Genomic DNA, 24,599 nt, shown 5'->3' on the forward strand with positions numbered 1-24,599 from the left:
TCCCCACAATTCCTTGGAATGGATTTTCCAACTATGGGAATGCCAAGTCGGTAACCAAACTGCCAGTCCATTGGCAGTAGACCAAGAATCGGTAAAAATATGACATATGCCAGGTAACTCTTGTTTCAGAACTTGATAAACAGCATAGAGTTCAGCAAATTGACTGCTTTTACCCTCACCAGTTGTACTCAGCAATTTTTGTGTGATCGGATTATAGGACACTGCCTTCCAATGCCGTTTCGTCCCTATGAACCTTGCTGAACCATCCGTAAACCAGACATGGTTTCTGTCCTCTGCGGACAAATCATCGAAAGGTTTACCCCACTTAACAGGAGATTCCTGTACTAAAGGTACGAAACATTCACTCTCAGTTGATGGCGCCCGTGCCACCTGCTCATGCAAAGATGCAACTCCTTTTTGTCCCACACGTGCCCTATCTTGTATATACCATTTCCATTTAATCACACTCGCCTCTTGAGCGTGTCTAATTCGGTGAGTTTTCGGCGAACTCATAACCCACTGCATGATAGGAATTTCAGGTCGCAAAACTATATCATGTCCCAAAGTCAACTGCTCGGTATCCACCAGAGCCCAATAACATGCAAGTAGCTGTTTCTCAAAAGGTGTATAACGCTCACCAGCATCAGGTAACTTTTTGGTCCAGAAACCTAACGGTACTCTACTCTTGCCTTGTTTCTGCCACAAACTCCAATTCGCATAAAGGCCTTGTACAGACACATTCAAATCCACATCACCATCACATACAGGCCATAAATCCAGAGCATGCTGAATTGCTTCTTTTGCCAGACTGAACGCATCTTGCTGTGGTTTATCCCATTCAAATGCATTCTTTTTACGAGTGACACGGTACAAAGGGGCCAATATTTGACTCAAATGAGGAATATGCTGGCGCCAAAATCCAAACAAACCAATGAAGGTTTGGGCTTCTTTCCTATTTCTCGGAACTGCGAAATCAAGAATTTCTGTTTAACCTGAGGGATCACTTCTCGGTGCCCTTCATGCCAATTAATACCCAAAGATTTTACAGCCTGGGACGGGCCTTGTAATTTATCCGGATTGATTTCCCAACCTTTCTCACGCAGGCACTCAACGACTCTGTCCAATTGGGTCTGAACTTCCTCTTGTGTTTCGCCTTGGATCAAAACATCATCAATATAATGACACATCTGAATTTGTGGATGAACCGGTACCTCAGCCAAATGCTCTGCCACCAGCCGGTGACATATCGTAGGACTATGTACATAGCCCTGAGGAAGACTTCTAAACGTCATCTGACGCCCATTCCACGTAAAACTGAACTGTTCCTGACACTCAGGGGCAATCGGAATCGAAAAGAAAGCATTAGCAATATCAATGGACGCATACCATGTACCTGGATGTTTTTGGATTCTTTCAATTAGGGTAATAACATCCGGTACTGCAACAGTCAAAGGGGGTGTGTGTCTATTCAATTCTCGATAATCAACAGTCATGCGCCAAGAATTATCACTCTTACGTACAGGCCAAACAGGATTATTCCAAGCAGAAGTAACTGGGGTGATAACACCTGCATCCACCAACTCCTGAATAGTGGTACTAATCTCTTCATGACCACCCGGAATACGATACTGCTTCTGACGAACCACTTTTGTCGCCTGGGGAACTTTTATGGGGGGCATTCTTAAACGACCAACCCGCACAGGCCTGGACGATATATAATGCCTAGTTCCAAATTGGTAACATCCATCATCTAAGTGCAAAGTCATTCCTTTCAAAATATCAATTCCAATTATAAATTCTAAGAGTGGCACCACTAATACAGAGTATTCTTTTCTAGGAATTCTACCTATTCTCATTTCAAGTAAGGTTTGAACTGCAGGAGTTTCCTTTCCGCCTAATCCGGTAATTGTAAAAGGCTGGCCTTTAAACTTCTTTGATTTTCCATGAATAAGAGTGGCCTCCGCTCCTGTATCTACCAATGCTCGGGCCCTTTGGACATTACGATGTCTCCAATAAATATCAATATCTACATAGGGTCTATTATCTCTGTGGGCCCATCTGTGTACTGGAGCTTGACCTATTTCCTAGTCATCTTTACTGCGTTCTGTGTACCAGGATAAATCAGGATAAAGACTCTCACGTTTCCTACGTATCGATACCTCCTGTTCATATCCATCTCCATTACGAAATGGATTACTGTTCCCTGCATTGTACTGCGGGTTTCGATCGGCCAATGTGTGTCGATCCTCTCTCCTTCTCAACTCAGGGGATTGATCCCTATCATCTCTGCGTCTGCTGTTAACATAATCATCTCTCCCCCTCTCTCTTTCCCCCTCTCTTTCCCTGTCTCTCTCACGACGGGGGGACAAGTCACGCACATAACGTCGATCATCACGACGATCAGAGCGCCCACGGCGGTCGTCATCACCGCTACCGTCAGAAAAACCACGATCACACTCAGTCGTCCGAACACGCCGGGCACCCTCCTTCCGATCCAAGCCACGTTTGCGAAACATTTCCCACAAACGAGAAGTAGTCTCACCATCAATGTCCTCTTTCCGCACACCATCGGCCAGAAGACCAAGAAACATATCACGTCTAGTAAGTTTATTGTCACCAGGAGTACGAGTGTCAGGCCGGGATTGCCGTTCAGGTCTAAACCACTCACCCAACTCACCGAGTTGGCGTACCGATTCCAGCACCACAGATAACATGTTACCAGTCTGATTAATCAATAAAGTCATCATAACCTGCTTATAAGCAACAGGAGAAGAACGAATAATACGATTCCGCACAGAAGATGTCAAGAAACCATCAAGCAACCTGTCAGCAGTATTCAGAAAAATTGCCGTTTTCATCACCTCCTCTTTGAGACGTTGCGTAGCATCGCGCAAAGTATACCACGGTTTGTCATTCACAGGCCAATCAGATTCAGTAGGATATTTTTGATTACAACCCTCAGTCGCCAATTGAAGCAAAGAAATTTGACCACCAACATTAAAGTTGCGAAAATGATCCTGTATAGTAGAATCCGAACTCAAGGAACAAAACTTCAAAGAATCGCCAGCATCCAACATAATGCCAGCAGCGCCCAATTCATAAAGGCGCACCATCCATGTGAGTAAGGACTCACCAGCTCGCTGCCGAAATCTTTGTAAAATATCACTAATTTCTTGTTGAGTAAAATCCTCCAAAGAGTCTAAAGCAATACCATTCGGAGCACCGGGAGCCTGCTGCAACTTCCGCCGAAAAACCGGATGCACCGAGACCGCGGGACGAGCATCACAAGGAGCTCGACCAGTACACGTAGAGGAACAACCAGTGTGAGAAGCATCGACCCCACTCGAAGGACGAACGCAATCATGGAGTGCACCATCAGAGGCGCAAGAAGCAGATTTACAATCACGGCCGGAGCGAGAGGACTCGCGCTTGGCAAACTCCTCACCCGAGGAAGGAGAATCACTGGAGTTCCAGATATTACCATCCCATTCATCAGGATTCCAATCCAGTCCGGCTTTCGCCACGACCAGACGCACTTTTCGCTTCGAAACTCGACCACGCCGATTTTTGTATTTATAACGAGCAATTCGCACAGCCGCCCTCTCGGCAATAGTTTGGTACGTATCAAGTTTGTCGGCAAGCAACTTATTTTGACACCGCAACAAAGTATGAGCATTCTGAATCTCAACAAAATTCGCTTCCACATCCTTATGCACATTCTGTAATTTCAACAGCCTCTCATGCAGGATCCTGTACGCAGACAGAACAATCCAACCTCTGCGCCCCAAAACGGGAAGGTCATCACCCTTAGATATGGGCGCCTTCTGTAAACAAGCGATCACAGCAGCCGGCTCCGCCAGTTCCAAAAAAGAATTCCAATTCTCACTCAAACCAGTAGAATCAGCCCACTCACGGGCTAAGGCCTCATAAGGCGTTGAATCCCAGCCGGGAATATCAACGGGCAACTTAAAAGTAGATTTCGACTTTCTAGCAAACATGTTTGAAAATAAAGAAAAAGAGAGAAAGAAAAAGAAGAAAGAGAAAAGAAAACTACACTCACAGTTATGTAAAAATAATAAACAAACGAAACCACACACGCACCAGAAGCAAACACAATACAACCACAATGCACACAGGTTTCGTAAACGGTTCGTGACGCCAAATGTTCTGCTTGGGTTTTCGGATCAGATAGAACCCACTCATCAGGGCCTCACTAACCCAGCCAGAACGTTACCCCCTCCCTAGAACCTATTTACAATCCTACAACCAAATATATCTATCACCTAAGGACAGGGGATTCCTACTATGTATACCAAGATCTCACAATCGGCGGCCTCGCGATCCCCTACGAATCCAGACCTCTCTGCCCAAACGACAGTATCACAAGTGGCGGCCTCGCGGTCCCATACGAACCCAGACCTCTCTGCCCAGACGACAGTCTCACAAGTGGCGGCCTCGCGGTCCCATACAAACCCAGACCTCTCTGCCCAGACGACAGTATCAGCACAAGTGGCGGCCTCGCGGTCCCATACGAACCCAGACCTCTCTGCCTAGACGACAGTATCACAAGTGGCGGCCTCGCGGTCCCATACGAACCCAGACCTCTCTGCCCATACGACAGTATCACAAGTGGCGGCCTCGCGGTCCCATACGAACCCAGACCTCTCTGCCCAGACGACAGTATCAGCACAATCGGCGGCCTCGCGATCCCCTACGAATCCAGACCTCTCTGCCCAGACGACAGTATCACAAGTGGTGGCCTCGCGGTCCCATACGAACCCAGACCTCTCTGCCCATACGACAGTATCACAAGTGGCGGCCTCGCGGTCCCATACGAACCCAGACCTCTCTGCCCAGACGACAGTATCAGCACAATCGGCGGCCTCGCGTTCCCCTACGAATCCAGACCTCTCTACCCAGATGGCAGTCTCATACGACAGTTCATCCTATGGTTACCATAACATACAAAAAGGGCTCACTATTCATCAGATCACACAAGGATTGTCAGTTTGAGTACAACCTGTTCTCAGGTTCGAGGGGCTCCTCTTTCCCTTATTCAGTTACCACTTACCTGATCAGGGTTAACATCTGTTCATGTAGCCGCAGCTGACTAGAAGAATAGGCTACCCTCTTATACAAGAACACGCAGTACATGTTGGTTCACTACAAACTGGATGTTTTATTACTCATTACATACATAATCACATAACATTACGATATAACACATAACCTGCAAAGAAAAGTGAAAGATTAAGTTGTACACTCTAATAAGAAAGGGTCGACATCACCTTAGTAGTATGTAGCCTGCACTCAGTGGTCATCTAGGTTCCCTTCTCGTCTGTATCTCGCCTCGCCGGGAGTCACCCTTCTTCGAGTCACTGGGACCTCTCCCTTATCGGCTACTCTCTCCTCTCTGGTTATTCTGCTAGGAAAGCATCTGTCTCTCGGTTCTTCTCCGCCTTCAAGATGGCGTCTGTCTTCCCTGGAATAAGTAGTAGCTTTACTGCTAACGGCCAGATGCCGCCTACGGACTGAACATGTAACTGCCTCAGACTTTCACTAATATAGAGGTGCATTTCCTCATGGAAAATTCCGGCCCGTAACCTGCCGCCCACCAAATTCTTGTACCTCCCCGTACCAAGGACACGTTCCCAGCCGGCCGGCCTGATGTAGTGTCTTCGGCATGAAGAAAAATACAATCCTTCGATAAGGGCCGGCCTGAACCGGTTCTTTCCAAGCGAATAACACCTCATTACCAAAACATAGCTTTTGGCCTAGAAGCATCCCAAGCTGCCGAAGCAGAAAGAAAGATGGAGTCTCTCCCGTTTGAGGCCTACCAGGCCTGAGTCCAGCACAGCTCCATGAAATACCCTCACTATAGGACAGGTTATGCCTAATACTAACGAATCTATCCCCTAGGCTATATATGCAAGCCCTGATCTATGGGGAAGAGCACAGAATCATATCAAAGTGCCTAGTAAATAGGCTCCATTCACTACTCTAACCCTTAGACTTGAATGATAAGAGACTGAAGTCACATCCAATCACTTGTTAACACAAGAAGGCCAGGAAAATCGAGCAGTACAGGCTCCGAGAGGACGGGGTCAAGAAGGAGAGGCAGGGGAGCAGTTGGATATGGTGGGAGCCAGGGAAGTGAGGAACAGCCAGGTCAGTCTGAGCAGAACTATTTTGATGATCCAAGGGGGCGCCAGTATTCCTATGATGATAATGATTTGGTAGAAGTGACGGGACTTAACCACGGCTAGGACAGCCAGGAACAGGGTGGGGGATCAGTCCGGATCCCTGTGGACCAGCGATGACCCTATGTCACTGCTGGTCTACAGGGCTCAAGGAAAAAATTATTGGTAGACACAGGCACAATGAATAGCTCTGTTTCTCATTCACTTGTCCCTGGGGCAGCTCTGTCTGGCCAAAATAATGTTTCGGTAGGCTTCTCAGGCATGCCAGTTGTGAGCCCCATCTCTGAGCCTCTGGCTTTGACTATTGGTCCTTTTACTGTAGACTCGCCCTTCCTATTGACATCAAATTGTGGAGAAACTTTAATGGGTTTGGACCTGTTGAAGAATTTACATGCAACTATTTCGTGCTCTCCGGATGGCGTCTATATGACCATAGGACACAATGTGGTGACTTCTAAGCAATGTTTGTCAAAAGATGAGCCTCTTCCTGTTGAGTTTAGAGAGGTGCCGATGACATTATGGGCTACGGGTGACACAGACTTAGGGCTGTTGCAGATACCTCTGGTTTCCATCAGAGTTAAGGACAATGCTGTCCTGCCTCATCTTCCCCAGTATAAGATACCACAGGTAGGAGAATAGGCTCTGCTGCAGATTATACAGGATTTGATTACGTCTGGTGTTGTTGAGGAAACAAATGCTAATGTGTGCAATAGCCCTATTCTTCTCATCCTAAAAAGAGTACCCTCAGGTTCCCCGGATGGCCATCTCGATGTCTACCATTTTGTGATTGATTTGCGTGAGGTGAATAAAATAGTGATTCCCCAGTTCCCTGTTGTTCCCAACATCACTGCTCTCCTGACAATGATTCCCCCTACTGCTACATATTTCTCAGTCATTGACTTGAAGAATGCATTCTTTAGCATTCCCATACATCCAGAAAGCAGGTCTCTTTTTGGATTTTCCCTGGCTGGCAGGAGTTTTAGATTCTGCCGGGCTCCTCAGGGCTATACTGTGAGTCCCAGTATATATAGTCAAGCCTTGAAAGCCCAATTGGACTCCCTCACTCTTCCCTCAGGTAATGTATTGCTCCAGTATGTGGACGCCCTTCTCATTGCCTCTGACACTGAAGAAGGTTGTGAAAAGAGTACAGTTAAATAGTTGCGGCATTTGGCACACCATGGACATAAAGTATCCCTATCTAAATTTCAAAATTGTCGACAGGAGGTCACCTACTTAGGTCACCTACTGTCGAAGGAGGGAAGGAGACTAACACCTGAGCGTGTGGCTGCTATAACTAAGATGCCAATCCCTAAGACACAGCGGGATGTGCGAACGTTCATAGGCATCACTTCGTATTATCGCCACTGGATCCCTAATTTTGCTTTACTAATGAAACCCTTATTGCAACTAATCACTAAAAATGTGCATGAACCCCTGCCCTGGAACCATGATTGTAGGCATGCTTTTGAGCAATTAAAAATAGCACTTTGCTCTACACCTGTGCTTGGCACCCCAGACTACCAGAAGCTGTTCATGGTGTATGCACACGAAACGGCTGGCTGCACGCTCTCTCTCTTAACACAAGCCTTTGGAGGTAAGCAAAGGCAGTGTGCTTACTTCTCTGCTCTGCTTGACAACGTCGCCAGAGCCCTCCCGAGCTGTCTGAGAGCAGCTGCAGCAGTGACCATTTCTATCTGACAATCAGCAGGGCTCGTCCTTGATACTGATCTCACAGTTATGGTTCTGCATGATAACGACATACTTTTGAACAGAACAAAAACACAGCACCTTACCAGTGCACATCTGACTGGCTATGAGCTGACCCTGTTTGCACCACACGTCACCATCAAAAGATGTACCACTCTTAACCCAGCCACGTTACTACCCTACCTTCTGAGATTGAGGAGGCGGACGTGCATGATTGCATCAACCGCACGGAGGAAGAGACGAAGGGACAGGTAGACCTGACTGATGTTCCCCTATCTGAACCCCAAGGGGAGCTATATGTCGATCTCTCTTGTTTTAAATTACCAGACGGCACGACAACAGCAGCCTATGCTACCACCTCCTTTCACATTGTAGTTGAGACATCACAAGTTCCCTACCAATCAGCGCAAGCTGCAGAGCTAGTGGCCCTTCTTCGTGCCTGAGAGTTGAGTGAGGGACTGGCTGTCAATATATACTGACAGTCAATATGCATTCGGCGTGGCTCATAATTTTGGAGGGATTTGGGCGAAAGGGGGTTCTTGACGTCCCATGGCATGAGGATACAGAATGGCCCATTAATTCACAGACGTTTGTCAGCCTTGACACTCCCTAAGAGACTAGCAATAGTGAAGTGCATTGCTCATAAGGCAATAACTGATGATGTTGGGAGGGGTAATGCATTTGCAGATCAGACAGCAAAGGAGACAGCTCAGACTAAAATGAAGAGGATGTTTGTGGCAGGTCCAGCTAGATTGGTGCCTGAAAATGGGACATTTGAGGATACCTTAGAGAATGTGAAAGAAATCCAAAGCGAGGCAACAATTGAAGAATTAGCAATATGGCAGGAGAGCATGGCTAATTTGGATGAGGATGGGTGTTGGACGGACAAATCCGGGAAGCAGAGATGGATGCTGCTGGATGCCTATGTCCTCCCTGTGGTTATCATGGCTCATGGGCCAGCACACATTAGTGCAAAGGGTATTTGTAAGCTGTTAGACCCTGTATGGCAAAATGATATAAAAGTATTGCATGGTTTTTTTAATGCATAATCCTGGAAAGGGTACACCCACTCCTGTTGGCAGCTTTGCACCGCCCTCCTTCCCCTTCGAGGTTATCCAGATGGATTACATCAAAATGGAACAGGTCAACAACTTGAAATATGTACTGGTGGTTGTCTGTGCAATCAGTAAATGGGTTGAGGCTTACCCCACTAAAGAGAACACCGCCATGGCCACGGCGCAGGTACTCTTGAAAGAGTTCTTCCCGCGTTTTGGTTTGCCCTGTTTGATTTGGAGTGACAATGGCAGCCACTTCAATGCCAAAGTCATCCAGTTGGTGTGTGACGGGTTGCACATTAGGCAAAAGTTCCATGCAGCGAACCACCCCCAATCAGCAGGCTTGATAGAGAAGTACAATGGTACTCTCAAGTTGGAAATGGCCAAGATCAAAGAGAGCACAGGATTGCAGTGGCCCGATGCTTTACCACTAGCACTAATGTCTACAAGAGTCACAGCTCACTCTAGGACAGGATTGTCCCCGTATGAGGTTGTGTTTGGGCACCCAGCAAATGTCTGGGGTATCCCGTGACCGCGTGGGTTCTCAGACATAGAATACCCCTGCTTACTGAGTACCTTTATGAATTGACTACAAATGTGTGTTCTATTCACCAACAAATCGCTGAGATGTTACAGCAACACCCAGAGAGTCTCGGCCATGAAATATGGACTGGGGACTGGATTTGAATCCGAAATTTCCAAAGGAGGAGCGGCTTGGAGCCACGCTGGAAGGGCCCCATCAGGTCATTTTGGCCATCAGGAAAGCAGTAAAGGTCGATGGTCAGAAGAACTGGATACACAGCATTCGAGACAGGCGAAATCGGGGGATGACTGCAAGGCATTGTGCGGCTGATCGCAGTTGTCTTCAGGGAGCATAGAAGTCAAAGAGTCTCCTGATATATGGCGGCCTGGATTTATAAAGGGCACTGTGGGTAAGGGTGAGGGCCTTGAACAGAACGCGTTGCACCATGGGGAGCCAGTGCAGATCCCTGAGATGTTGCTTTGTACTTGATCTGCCAGGGATACCCAGCAGCACTCTTGCAGCCGCGTTTTGAATAGTTTGCAGCTTTTTCAGCTGGTATCCAGAAAGGCCAATATATAATGCATTAGCGTAATCAATACGTGACAAAATGAGGGCATGAGTCACCATTTCCTTAGCCGGTCTGGGCAGCAATGGCAGGAATTTCATAAGTGATTTCAGTGTGCCAAAGCACACACTGGGCAGTTTTTTTTATCTGCGGTGAGAATCTGAGGTCCTCACTAAACCAGACCCGCAAATTCTTAACCAGACTGCACGCTGATTTGGGCCTGGGATAGTCTGCAGGCCAAAGATCTTCCCTGAAATTAGGGGGAAAAGACCCATATAGAATAACCTCAGACTTGTCCTCATTGCATTTGAGCTGAGCCCTTTCAAGCTAGTTAAAAACGGCTGAAAGACAATTTTTGGCTAAATCAGGGGACAAATCTTTTTCCTTCCACATAAAGAGGAGCTGAGTATCATCAGCGTAAGCTATGATCTTAGCTCCCAACTCCTCCGCCAGATAGATTAAAGGCGTGATGTATACATTGAAGAGAAGGGGGCTCAGAGTGGAGCCCAGCGGAACTCCTGTGGTCACCTTTCTTGGGGCAGAGAAAAACGGTGCCAGCCATACCTGCTGTGTTCGGTCCTCTAAAAATGATTTAATTCAATCCCAAACTAAACCAGAGATTCCAATGTTAGAGAGATGGGCCAAAAGTTGACGATAGGGCACTATATTGAAGGTGGCAGAGACATCCAGTAAAATCAAGGCCGCTCTGCCGCCTGCATCCAAACATTCTCTATTAGCCTCCAACATCTCAACACGGGCAGTCTCTGTGCTGTATGTGGCCTTAAATCCCAACTGGGCTGGGTGGTGGGTACCGGATGATTCAACAAAGTTGGAGAGTTGTTTATAAACCGCCTTCTCACACACTTTCGCCATCGCCATTGCAAACGGGTGCCTCTTCCGTTGCCCTATGACCAATGGGTCGCGGATGGGATTGGGGGCTGTAAGACGGAGCAAGTGCCACAGTTCATTCCCTACTTGGATGCCCGGCTCACGTGGGCACGATGGAGGAAGAGAGTAATGCAGTGCTGACTGAAGCAGTGCCACCTGAAATTAAGGCCTTCCAGGAGCCCCAGCCTGTTGGCCCAGCTGAAATTGAGTCACGTCCAGCTGAGACCCAATCTGCCAATTTGCCTGAGTCTGACCCTTTGCCCCTAGAGCCCGACTCTTTGTTTTCTGACCCCGCTGTGCCTGGTGTGTTGAGATACAATTTGCGCCCCCGTAAAAAGGAACAGTGCACTCAAGGGACAGTCAGATTAGTAGGGATGGACTGCATTGCTGAAGTATAGGGTGCAGGTACCTGGTCCGTGGTACCAACGATAGCTCAGTGACAGAGGGACTGGTGTGTTACTTGGACAGTCACCAAACAGGGCAAGTGGACAGTGTTCCCGAGGAGAAAGGTGCCTGCAACGTGGGATCCGGATTCAAGCTGAATGAACAGCTCCACCGCCGGTTCTCAAAAGTACCTACGTCTAATGAACAATATACTGTCTTAACTCCCTTTTGCCTCTATTCCAGCCTGGCTCCAAGTGTAAGACTTTTCCGTTGTTTTTGTGTAAACAAAGAAATATATATGTATCCCTTTGGTCGCCCCATTCAGGAGGAGGAGCAGCCTTTTGCAGCTCCGCGTCCTGAGCGAAATGAGCCTGTTTGGTCCTCTTGGTCTGTTAGAAGCAAAGTTGTGTTTGAAGCAATTATCCTAATTTCTTTGATATTGGTACTTGGGGTGACATATTTTCTTGAGTAGAAATATCCTGCTCATACTCTGATTGGTACTACACCTGTTCCCCCGAGCATATCTTTGTTACTCTTACTGTTACTCTGGCGCCCGACAAGGAGGAGCACAGGAAGTCCTATAAGGATAATGTTTTAATCCAGACCTTGCATCAGACACACAGTGCTCATAATATGACAAAGTGTTGGGAATGTGGATTGTTGCCCTCGGTAACTCATAGAAGTGAGAATTTGCTATCCATGCCCTTGTCATATGTTAGTAGTTGTGAGGGGTGGTTTTCATTACTTTTCATTACTTAGCATGGTTTGTTCATTTCACCAGGCTGATACATTGGAACGGAAGAGTACTAGTTCTCGCACCCTGACACAGAATGTGCGTTTCCAACATAGAGTTCCCCCTGGTGCTCCCACAGGCCGAGAGCCGTTTGGCAGGTTGTTCTTGAGTTCTTGCATGCATGCGTACAAGGGGGTGAGAGAGGGAAATTGGACTCAGGCGGAGAGAGATAATTTCCTACAGTTCAACTCATCAGAATATTACCAGTCTTTCCAGACCCGCAACATTACTGAGGATAAGCTGATACCCTTTTCAGTGGTGGATGTTATGGCTCCTTTCTGTGTCCAGGGGTTAACCTGCAACACTACCTATAATTTGAGAGCAACAAAAAGTCTACCCTTGATCCCGCCACATAATGTTTATTTCGTTTGTGGACCACACAGTTATGTTTGGCTCCCTGAAGGGTGGTCGGGAATGTGTTACCTTTCTTACTTCCTGCTGCCTGTGTACATAGCCCCTCCCAATTATCATAAGGACCATCATCTACAACATAGAGAGGTCCATGTACCCCTGATTAAGAGAATGATTAACACAGACGACATAGATCAGACAGACACAACATTGCAGCAGTTCACAGACACAATGAAAGGCATCATACCTTTCTGGGGCCCTATGGCTAATAGTCTTAATATTAGACGGCTCACGAGGGTGGTGGAAGGAGTCATTAATACGACTGCAGGAATATTGACAAATATCACAGTGGAGGTCCAGGCTACGATACTTGTTGCCCTCCAAAACTGTATGGTTTTAGACCTTATCCTGGCTGACCGGGGTGGGGCCTGTTGCGTCATTAGAAGTAGCTGTTGCGTGCTGAGTACGCTGCCATACAGGAATTGCATTAGAGATACACCAAGAGAACGGTACATGGTCGTTCACGGGATGGTTCTGAAGTCTATTCGCTACTTGGGGTTGGAAGATTCTTACTTTCCTCATTGCCACAGCAGGTATCATCTTGACATGCGGCCTATGTATATACTTTCTCCCTGCCTGTTGTGCTTGCTGTGTATCAATGTTCAAGACACGTCCCAGGCCCCCGAGGCGTAATTCTGATACAAGAGTTATGATGATGCAAGGTATTCAGGATTTATTGAACATCGATGAAGGGATATTCGAATACTGATTGCCTGTGTGAATATTTCCTTTCTCCTAGTTTTAGAATTGTAAAGACCCTTACCTGATGGCACCAATAAAGATTAGCATAAATGCTAAAAGGAGGGTCTGTTAGATTTGAAATGTTATTTCCTTGATGCACAGGATTGGAGTGCTCCCTTGGCAATGCTCAAGCTCTATTCCGTGTTAAGTTAGCATTCATGGCGCCATCTTTATTGACGCCATCTTGTTCTGTAACTAAGATCGAGCTTCTGTCTCATAATGCTTGCCTCAGCAGAAAGGCTGCCCCTGCGCCTCCGGCTTGTACTTCTCAAGGTTGAAGCTTCGCTGCACTAATGAATGTACTATCCATTGTCGCATACCTTTACTATTAGATACACTTGTTCACACATCTTAGAATGGTAGACACCGGCTGAACAGCCTTGGGGTCGAGATAACATGTTCCCAGCCCTGTGGCATGTCTCATCTCTGCGTGCCTTCTTTGTTCATCATGGCCTGAGTTGGAAAATTCCAGTTTGGGCGGGACTCTAGAGATGTTGGAATTGTATTTTTTTGTGTTACCGTGTGGACGGGAGTCAGTGCCCTCTGCAGTCATCTAAGGAGACTGGTCAGACTGGGCTCCGCTGCAGCGGATTTACATTAAACTAACTGCTTTGTATTCTCTACTGTCTGACCGACTCTTCATTTATTGGCAAGGCATAGTGGTGGTCGTGAGTGTTCCGAGTGACCCTAATCAGGCCACTTCCTTCAAGGGGTCTCATGCAACCCTCGGTTTTGCTTTACGCAGTTTAGTTACCTACACCAAACGTATCTCACGTCACAGCGCATAAAATATATGTACCCAAATGCCTCCTCCAAGTGCCCCAGATGTGGTATGCTGGATGCGGGCTTTTTTCACATGGTGTGGGAATACCCAGTGATTGAGCGGGCCTGGGGGAAGATTGCAGGGCCCAACTCTACACTGATTGCCGGTGTGGTTTCAGCCATACCCGAATCCTGCTTGTTGAGCATTTGCCATAGGGCCAAGGGGGATAAGTACCTATGCAGGTTTATCAACTTGGAAATTTATATTGTCAAAGCGGCTGATTGCTATGTCGTGGAAATCCCACGCAGACCTTGACATATCAGGCGAAGACTGTGTAGCAAAACACGCTTCTGTAACTCCACTGTGATTGTTCCTGGTCCCGGTTTGGGCCCCAGACTGACTATTGAGGTTGTTTCATGTTGTAAAACCAATAAAGAAACAGAAAAATAAAATCTCCGTCTTCATTAATTTTGAAATTATATTTAATTTTTTGACGGATGTAAAAAATTTTACATTTAATATTTGTAACAAAATTATTTATTACCTTGGTTAAAATGTTAAGATTTTTGGGGGGATTTTGGTAGGTTATTAAAAATGTTTTAATATATTTTTGCCATTATTTCCAAGCAATCCACTCCTTTGTTATTTACGAAGATTTAGCATGTCGTACATTGGCTGTCGAGGTCTTGCTACGGAGGTGAGTACTGTTCCATATGTATTGATGTATGTGTGAGCATTATGGCTACATATATGTCGAATGCAAACATATGCATGATACATGTGGGAAAAAACCACCTACTCATTGCTGGAGTCAGTCCTGTATGTGGCCAGTTCTTGTAATGGGTATACGGTACAAAAAGGACTTACCTGTGTATTGCCGCAGACAGGGTCCTATTCCTCGGGGTGAAGATGCTGGTGTGAAGGTGGGACCTGGATAAAGGGATCCACATTGAATGCTTATTGGAAGAACAGGAAAGGGGTGAGTATGCATCCCAAATCCTTAGTTTCCGCCGACCTGAAGCTGGCAGTCCCACCGTTGGGGCCAGCGCATCGAAAAGCCAACTCGTAATACAGACGGATGTTTAGCGCCTCTGTGCCATCCCATGAGAGCTGCTTTCCCTAACCCGGGACTCCGGCGGTCTGCGGTGTGCTGGTAGTGTCGGTTGTTCAGCCGCGGTTTTTGCAAAGTCAATACTCCCATCTCGTAATACGGCAGTTGGATTGCCAATCTCACAGCGGTCACACCACCACTGTAGGTACGGCGGTCCGAACCCGTAATAAGGCCCGTATTGCAGATTTTGGGACATATTTCCATATGTTTGGATTGAAATGATAGCAACAGCCTTGTATGGCTGTGTGCGGGTACATTTTAAAAATGCTTTGAACCATGGCTTGCTCAAACAATGATTATTTTTTGAGGGTTGTAGTTATTTGCTTTATTTATAATGTGGTTTACGAGGTCGTAGTAAGTGATGATTTTCTTATTTGGTAGGAGGGCATATATAACAGGAATATATGTATTGTGATATACACCATGCATGGTGCACATCTGAGTGAATGGTTTGGGACACATTTTGAAGGTCCCATCCAACATTCACGTTTGACATTGGCTAAGTTATAGTAAGTTATTTGCTGTGGAGAATATTAGCATTTATTTCTCATTATTTAGGTTGTAATGTAAAACGAAAGGTTCTTCGTTATGTACCATTGTAAAATGTTCAGGTATTTGTATATCTTGATATAGTCTTGGGACAACAAGAGGATCGCTGGTGGCTTTTTTAGTTTGTGCAATTAAACGTTTTAAAGTAAGAATAGGTTGTGAGAAGGTGGCCTGATATATGCTGTCCACTAGTTCTAGTGGGCACCTTCTATCAGTCCAAACAACCCCTTATGGTGAAAGGTTAAAGGCAACCTTATATGAAAACTATCCTAGTGGTAGCTATGGAGAGCAGCCTTCAGGCTAAGTCTTGAAGGAATGTAAAGCAGCTTGTTTTACCAGTCTATAATCTCTTGAATGATCAAATGAAAGGACAACCACACCAGGTATATATTTAAAATATATGTATTTAGGTTAGCACACACCCCTCTAGTCTCTTTATGAGACTGGAGTTCGAAGTACTTAAGTTACAAGTGATCAAGCATCAGTAAAAGCACAAATACACGTTTGGGCCCTAGGGGCGTACCCAACCATATACCAAAAAAGTGGTAAAAGAACCACGACTGGAATAGGTATTAGGCCTATTGCCTCTAGAATCGCTGGGACCCCAAGGACCCGCCCAAGGTAGTGACACAGGGGACCCACGGGAGCCGTATGCAGTGTGAAAACACAACCGCGGGTTCCTATTATCTTCTATGGCGAATGTCGCAGTTGGAAATTTAAAGATTAGGGACACTTCTGATCGAGTCTGGACCAAACCCTTTTGGACTTGAGAAGTTCTTGGGCTAGCACCCACGAGAGCACCGGAGTACTCGAGTTACCTCACCCAGGGAAGCCGGGTGTATAGGTGTCTTTTGGTGTCGGGTCGCGTCGTCGATTTCAATGGAAGCTTGCAAAGAACTGCTGCCGCCTTGAAGAGGAGAAGTGTCCAAAGAGATCCAAGCCTGGATCTAGGATGTAAGGAACCTGAATGCAGAGGGGACAGAGTCTGGGTCACTGGCCAGTGACCTAGGGCAGGATGGACCAATGCCCACAAATGTCGGGTGCTTCAGGTGAGTTGATGGGTGTCTTGACTCTGCAGCCACGAGGTCCGGGAGGCGTCGACGAAGTCCACGAGCCGGATTCGAGCTGTTCCACGAAGTCTATCGAGTGCTGCGGTGTCGGCGACCAGAATGGACCCAACAAGCCTTGGCAACGGCAAGTCACTGGAATTCAGAGAAAGTACTGCGGTGCAGACAAGCAAGGTCTGAGGGACTCACCCAGAGAGGGTAAGTCAGGGCACGTCTGGAGCAACCAGGTAAGCCCAATCAGAAAATGAGTTGCCTTCATGGGGACCTGCTAGCCAACGGGCTATTGATCGCGAAGGAGCCTTGAGCGATCGCACTTGAAGCTGGCCCACGGGTCACTCGTGCAGTGGAGGCCAACAATCTTCGGTGCAGGAGGTGCTCAAGGCTGGGGCTACTTGGAGCCCAAAGCACAACTTCGAGGAGGACCAGGAAGATAGTGTTGCTGCAAAAGTTCACAGTGTCCAGGGGTCACGGTTCCACGTCACCCACGATAGCCAAGGGCCTCAGCTTTGCTGTGGACTCAGGGTAGCCTCAGGGAAGTCTGGAAATCTACCTCTGGAGATGCAGAGACTTCAGCGTCCGGCGGGAGTTCAGAATTGCAGACCGGTCAGTTGCTTCTTTGGTGCCTGCCAAGCAGGGGAGTCACTCCTTGACCCCAAGGGAGATTTCTTCAGTCTTCTAGTCAGGATAGAACGTCGAAGGTCCAGGATGTACGTTGCAGAGTTTCGTCCAGGGCAATCTAAAGTCCTAAGGACGGGATTCCTATACTTATACTAAGTTTAGGGGATGGACTAACTCTAAGGCCCCACCTATGGGTGGGCCAGGAAAGAGGGGTGGTTACACCCCTTTCCTTTGTCCAGTTTCGCGCCAGAGCAGGGGCAGGTAGCCCCTGCAACCGGTTTGAACTGGAGTATGCACAGGGACACCAAGTGTGCCCCCAGTGCAGGACTTCAAAGCACCAGAGAGTGCTCCCGCCCAGCCCCAATACACATCAGCCTGTCTGGGGAGGTGGGGACACCTCCCCTCGACAGGAAACCTATTGTCCAGGCCTCCCCTGCCGGAGTTTCGGTCAGCAGCAGGAGGCCAGACCCGTGTCTGTGGCAGAGGCATCCATTTTGTGATGCCAGGGCTCAGGAAAGTCCTACCGGGTTTAGCCGGTTTGAACATGTCTCTCCCTCTAGAAGGGTGGAATGCTACCCCCGCCGCCAGGGGGGGGGGGGGGGGGGGGTAGTATTCCAAAGCGTTTGACACCAAACACAACATGTTTTGATGCAGCCATCCCAAAGTTAGCATTTACCGCGAGGTTGTAATGCACTTAAGAGTATATGGTATGGCTGTATCACAGAACAGCCAGAAGGGAGTATTTCCGAAAGCTGCAGAGGGGCTCAGCTCATGCTTGGGCACCCTCTCACATAAAACCAAGCACTCTGCCTTCAGGATTGTCAAGGCCTGCCATAGGAGTGGCTCATAGGTTTATATGTGTCTGTATAAGGTAGTGATAAGGTATCCTATACCACAGTAAGGGGTGCAAGCACACCCTTATCCAGGCTGCAGTAGCAGACCTGTGGTGTCATTTTGGAGTGCTTCCCAGGGGTGGCATAATATATGCTGCAGCCCCTGGTGGGCCTCTGAGGTACCTATGCCCTAGGTACATAGTATACCATATACTAGGAGCTTATAAGGCACTCCAGAATCCAATTAGATATGTACCTAATATACATGGAAACCATTTTAGAGAGGAAGCAGCTAGGCTGTGGTCCTGATTAGCAGGGCCACAGCCAGACTAAGGTCGAAAAACAGTGAAACATCAGCAAAAAGTGGGGGTACCCGTGTGAAGCAGATCCTACTCTCCTACATAGGTGATAGTTGACCTGTGTGTTTTCGGGGACTTTAGGCAGTATGGGCCAGATGTATGACCCTTCCATTTTATGAGTCGCAAATTGCAACGTTTTGCGACTCCCAATTTGCGACTCACAAAATGACATCTACAAGTGTTTGAGAAACTGTTTGCGATTCCTAATGGGGTCACAAATGACTTGCCTCATTAATATTTATGAGGCAGGTCGCAACTTGTGACCCATTAGAAATGGCCTACTAACACAGGGATGGCGGCCTGCTGAGGACAGCAGACCCAACGTCTGTGTTTGATTTTTCAATAAAGCATTTTTTTAAACAAATGCAGCCTGTTATCCTAACAGGAAAATGGGATGTGTTTAAATTAAAAAATGAAGTCTTTTTTTCATTTTGAAAGGGTAGGCAGTGGTCCCTGGGACCACTGAGTGCTCTTAAAAAATATTTTCACACCCATTCACAAACGGTAAGGGGTCCCATCGGGGCCCCTTCCCATTTGCAAGTGGCGTAGGTGGTAAACTGCGAGTGTTTTGCAACCGCAAATATGGTCGCAAAACAATGGTACATACCATTCTGACTCGCTATTAGGAAGGGATGCCCATGGCATGCCCCTTCCTAATAGCGACTCGCAAACGCTAGTTTGCGAGTCACCGACTCGCAAAATAGCCTTTGTACATACCACCACCCTTTTTTGTGGTCGCAAATGGGCCAATTTCACGTTTTCAACCACAGTAAACGGTCGTACATCTGCCACTATATCTAAAGGAGCAGCGTTGGTTTTCCCAGCCTGTCAGGATGGAGCCTATTAGGCTACACTGTCCCCGATTCATTTGTCCCTTCTTTTAACAAAGATTTGTGGAAGAGTTTTCATGTCTCTAGGCTATTTATAATGACCCTTGTTCTGGAATTTTAAAATGCACTTTAAAGACAATGTGTGCTAATTGGCGAATATAGCCTATTGACAAGCTAACAAGTAAACTTTGTTTATAAAAAAAAATACTTTACAAAAAGAAATACGTATTTTATATAGTTTTGTTAAAGAGGCTCCCCAAAATGTATTTTAATTTCAGATATTTTCTTTGTACAAGAAGAAGGAAAAGTGATAATATAAAAACAACTACGTGCAAGATATTTGCTGAGTCTTGTTTTAAAAATATATATAATTCCTGGTCATTCCATGTTAGTTTTCCGTTGTAATTTTATAAACAGCAATTTAGAAAGCTGTAGACTTATAACTAGAGAAAACAGGAGGGGTGGGACGTTAAGATCTACAGGAAAGAGAACAACAAGAACAGTGGAGGAGTTGTGAGATGTATTGCACTGTTTGCACAATACTGTTTGCTATATAAAAGGGGTCACAAATGCACTGTTTAAGATCTGGTGAGCAACGTTGGAACAATGAAGCTGTAGATACAGTAGTCAAGTAAAGCTAGGACAACAAAATTACAGGCAAGAGTAAAGGGTAAGTAAATAAATAAAATATTAAAAAATAAAAGAGTAAAGGGGAAGTGGAGTCGGTGAGTGTGGTTTTCACCTGCCTAGAAGCTACAAATAATTGAACTCTCATTGGGAGCATGTACTCTGGGTGGGTTCGATGTTAGACAGAAGAGGGCCCATGTAGGCTAGAAGTAGTAGGAGACAACATCAGGGGAAAAATCAACAGTCAAAATACAGTCAAAATACAGAAAAAACAATGCTCCTCCACTTACTTTCGGATAGGTATAATTCAGTAAATAATCAATAGCATGAAATCAGACATACTCAAATGTTTTATTACATGATATACATTTGTTTTCTGTTATACATTGTACATGAACGTACTTTTTTACTTCTCATGGGCTCCCTTTCCTGCTACAAAGATCTAAAATGTATATTCATACATCAAAGCATCGAGAAAAAGTAATTCAAAGAAAAATACAACCAACCAACCAATTCACTAAAAAAAGACGCACTCCAGATCAGTTCATTTCCTAGGCAAAGCAGCATTTCTTTATTGGAGTTAGGTTTTCGCCTTACGAGTTTCATTTCGGGGAATCAAGCCCCTTGATCACACGCATTTGCATGTAACGGTACAGTGTGGTTTAAAAAGGCACTCTTCACCGCATGTGACTAGTTATGCCCTCCAATGAGCAATAAGTAAGTTCCATTAGTATGGCATGCTGGGAAATGAAGTCCATGAATATTTTTCTTTTGTAGATTTTTGCCGTGCCTTTTACATTCATTAATACCTTTTGTAGGTCTGTCCTCTTACATGGAATTTGTCAAATTTTTAAACCCTCCGGTGGGCCTCCATAATAAGCTATGTTGCCTTATTCTGCCAACTGGGAAATGAAGTCCATGAATTTATTTATATATATATAATGGACATGCATTACAAATCTCTATTTGTGTCTCAATGAAACGCGCCTCAGCGCAATTCTTTTGTGTTAAGTTAGCTATTGATATCATTTATCTTATATGGATGATATGTGTTAAACAATATTAATTTAGAGATATTCTGTATCTATTCTTTGGAATGCCAATTGATTCTTAGAATATATATTATTGATTAAAGAATCAGAGTAATGCCAATAAGGGATTCTAAGCATTGCTTTTAGTGAATAGGTCGGATGTTTGTTTCTTTGCATTAATGTGTCTGGATGCTTTGAGGTATGAGTATGATTTTTAGATCTTTGTAGCATGATAGGGAGCCCATGAGAAATAAACATGTAATTGTATGTACAATGTATAAAAGAAAACAAATGTATATCCTGTACTAAAATATTTTTGGAGTCTGACTGATTCATGTTATTGATTATTTACTGGGTTATATCTATCTGAAAGTAAGTGGAAGAGCATTATTTTTCTTGTATTCTGACTCTTGGTGGGTTCAACCTTTACACAATTTGAGTTACAGAAATCACAGAAGGTTCCGTGGTGGATTCTAACAAGGTAGCAGTGAACGTGAAGGGGCCTTACACAGAATTTCTTCAGAGCAGACCTTTTTTAAAGGTGTTGGACCAGCCCAGATTTGAGGTGGACCGGCCTGGTAGCATGTGACAGACTGCAGGGACTGCATGATCAGTGGCACAAGGCAATCTTTTGCATTGACACGATTCCATCAACATTCACTGTATTCATATTGTAAATTAAAAACAAAACAGGGGTGCCTACCTATATTTGACACTCTGAATCGATTCCAGGACAAGTCGGTAGTCAAGGAGGTATCTGTCTTTTAGAGTCTTGCAGTCTGATTCCAAGGAGGCCTGGGAAGCCTTCAGCACTTTCAGAAACTCCTTGAAAGTCCTAGCTGGGTGGGTGTGTTCCTCTTTGCCACTTTTGGTCGTTTCGAGGGGACTGACAGTTTCTCCCGATAATATGTGCTGGTTGCTCAGAAGCTCCTTGTCCTCCGAGGGCTTGTTGTGGCTGTCCACGGCTGACTCCGAGGAGGTCGAGGCACCGGAGGACAGGGCACTTTGCGATTCTGAGAGGTGGCCCTTCGGGTGGCTCTGCATGCTGGCGGACAGGGCCTCAGTTTGGTGTAGGGTGGAGTCCGAGAGGCTGGCCACTCTGGACTCGATGCTCAGTTGAAGGTCACTCACCTGCCTGCCAAGCTGATTCTGCTCCATCTCCCGCAGCTTCCGCTGGTAGCCTTGGATGCGGCGCTGGAGCTGGGAGATGGTCGCACTGGTCCTCTGGTTCCGCCTCTCGAAGACTTCGCGAACCTGGGCTGACTGGTGGAGCTCTGCCTTGGCTGCAAGCTGAAGGTAGGCCCTCGTGTTCTCCTCACGGCTGCTCTGCTCCACTCGCAGTTGTTCCGAGAGCTGTAGGATCTTCTGCCGAAGTTGGGCTTCCACAGCTAGGGCAGTTCCCCACTCCAGGGCCGGGGTAGCCAGAGGCAAGCTGCTCCCAGCGGCGGAGGATGCTCCATGGGAATACCGAGGCCAGCTGCTGCTCTTCACTGAGTCTGCCTGCATGGCGAGAACAGAAATGATTGGTCAGAAGGGATAACTTGAGATGCCGCTTCACAGATGTGCTCCCTGTGCTTATTATGGGACCCTGGGACCATTCACTGAGTCTGCCTGCACGGTGATAACAGAAATGATGGGTCAGGCTAGGGATAACTTGAGATGCCGCTTCAGATGTGCTCCCTGTGCTTATTATGGGACCCTGGGACCATTCACTGAGTCTGCCTGCACAGTGAGAACAGAAATGATGGGTCAGGCTAGGGATAACTTGTGATGCCGCTTCAGATGTGCTCCCTGTGCTTATTATGGGACCCTGGGACCATTCACTGAGTCTGCCTGCACGGTGATAACAGAAATGATGGGTCAGGCTAGGGATAAGAACAAATGTTACTTACCTGTAAACTGTGGTTCTCCAGTATTGGTGTCTTTCATAGATTCACATGCTTGAATATTCCCCGTCGTCGAAGTGGGAGTCCCACGGTATATATAAAAAGCAATAAGTATCATGTATATATACATATACACATACCTAACCACATAAGAGTATATACATACCCAAATAAACATATATATATAGTTCAAATAACATATCAAGTTAAAAATACCATAGGATAGCATTGAGACATAGGAAAGCATAGAGAAAAAGAATCACTTTGCTAACATATCACTGTCACTTTATAGTCCAAACTCCAGCCAATCAGGCGCTAGCACCCTCTAGAACCTTCTCCTCAGAGGCTCAGGCCCTCAGATTTTCGAGCACGAGAGTGACCATAGAGCCGAAAGAGGAGAAGAGAGCCTCTGAGGGGAGGAGGGTGGGTCGCATGTGAATCTATGAAAGACACCAATACTGGAGAACCACAGTTTACAGGTAAGTAACATTTGTTCTTCTCCAGTATTTGGGGTGTCTTTCATAGATTCACATGCTTGAATAGAATAGTAAGCAGTAAACAGTATTCGGCTGACCAAGCCGTATTGATATTGCATGCAATACAAACAATGTATTTAAAGCGCAATAATAATAATAATAATAATAATACCCCAGGAGGAGGGAAGTAGCAGAGGCTCACCTTATTTAAACAGATTTCGTAGAACTGCCTGTCCCACAGCCGTGTCTGCTTCGTTAATGGATTCCAGACAGTAGTGCTTCGTAAACGTGTGCCTGCTGGACCACGTAGCTGCCCGGCATATTTGATGGATGGGCACACCAGCGAACAGGGCAGTGGAAGATGACATAGCCCTCGTTGAATGGGCTCTCACTCCCGAAGACAGAGGCTTACCAGCCTTTTGATGGCAAAAAGAGATTGCTGATGAAACCCAACGGGCAATAGTAGGTTTGGTGACAGATTGTCCTTTGCAAGCACGCCCGTAGGCCACAAACAACTGGTCAGATTTGCGAAAGGATTGAGTCCTGCTAATGTAGAATTTTAGACATCTCTTCAAGTCCAGAGAGTGTAAGCTTTGCTCCGCCGGGGTTTGTGGATGCGGGAAAAAAGTCTTTAAGAGCACTGGTTCGTTAAGATGGAAATCAGATGGCACTTTAGGTATAAAAACCGGATTAGTGCGGAGGATGACACAATCCGATCTGAATTGAAGGAACGGAGGCTTTATTGTAAAAGCGTGAATGTCACTGACTCTGCGGGAAGAGGTCAGAGCAAGGAGGAGGGCCACTATCCAAGTTAAAAATTTGACATCCGCTGAGTGGATAGGTTCGAAGGGCGCCTTCATAAGCTGAGCCAGCACGATGTTCAGGCGCCACGTGGGTGGAGGACGCCGAATGGGCGGGAACATGCGGAAGAGACCCTTGAAAAATTGTTGTATGACTCTGGATGAATAGAGAGAGGACGAGCCATCTTGTCGGAAGCGAGATATTGCCGCTAGAAAGACCTTTAAGGTAGAGTGCGATAATCCAGACTGCGCTAGTTGTAGGAAGAACGGCAGAATGTGTTCTGGAGGAGCGTGCACAGGATGAATGTGGGCAGAAGCACACCAATGACAAAATCGCTTCCATTTGAGCTTATACGTTTTCACTGTGGATGGAGCTCTTGCC

General features: G+C 46.3%; 1 protein-coding gene across 1 annotated transcript in view; it reads right to left on the reverse strand.

Annotated features, from left to right (window-relative positions):
• TEX28 (testis expressed 28) overlaps window positions 1–24,599 on the reverse strand; it is a 388,497-nt gene that overhangs the window by 302,327 nt on the left and 61,571 nt on the right. The window contains exon 2 of the mRNA XM_085631501.1: window positions 21,759–22,555. Coding sequence (XP_085487627.1) covers window positions 21,759–22,555 — 797 coding nt within the window. The remainder of the gene's footprint in view (window positions 1–21,758; window positions 22,556–24,599) is intronic.

Source organism: Triturus cristatus, chromosome 10, assembly GCF_964204655.1.
Source record: "Triturus cristatus chromosome 10, aTriCri1.1, whole genome shotgun sequence".
In the NCBI taxonomy this organism is placed as follows: domain Eukaryota; kingdom Metazoa; phylum Chordata; class Amphibia; order Caudata; family Salamandridae; genus Triturus; species Triturus cristatus.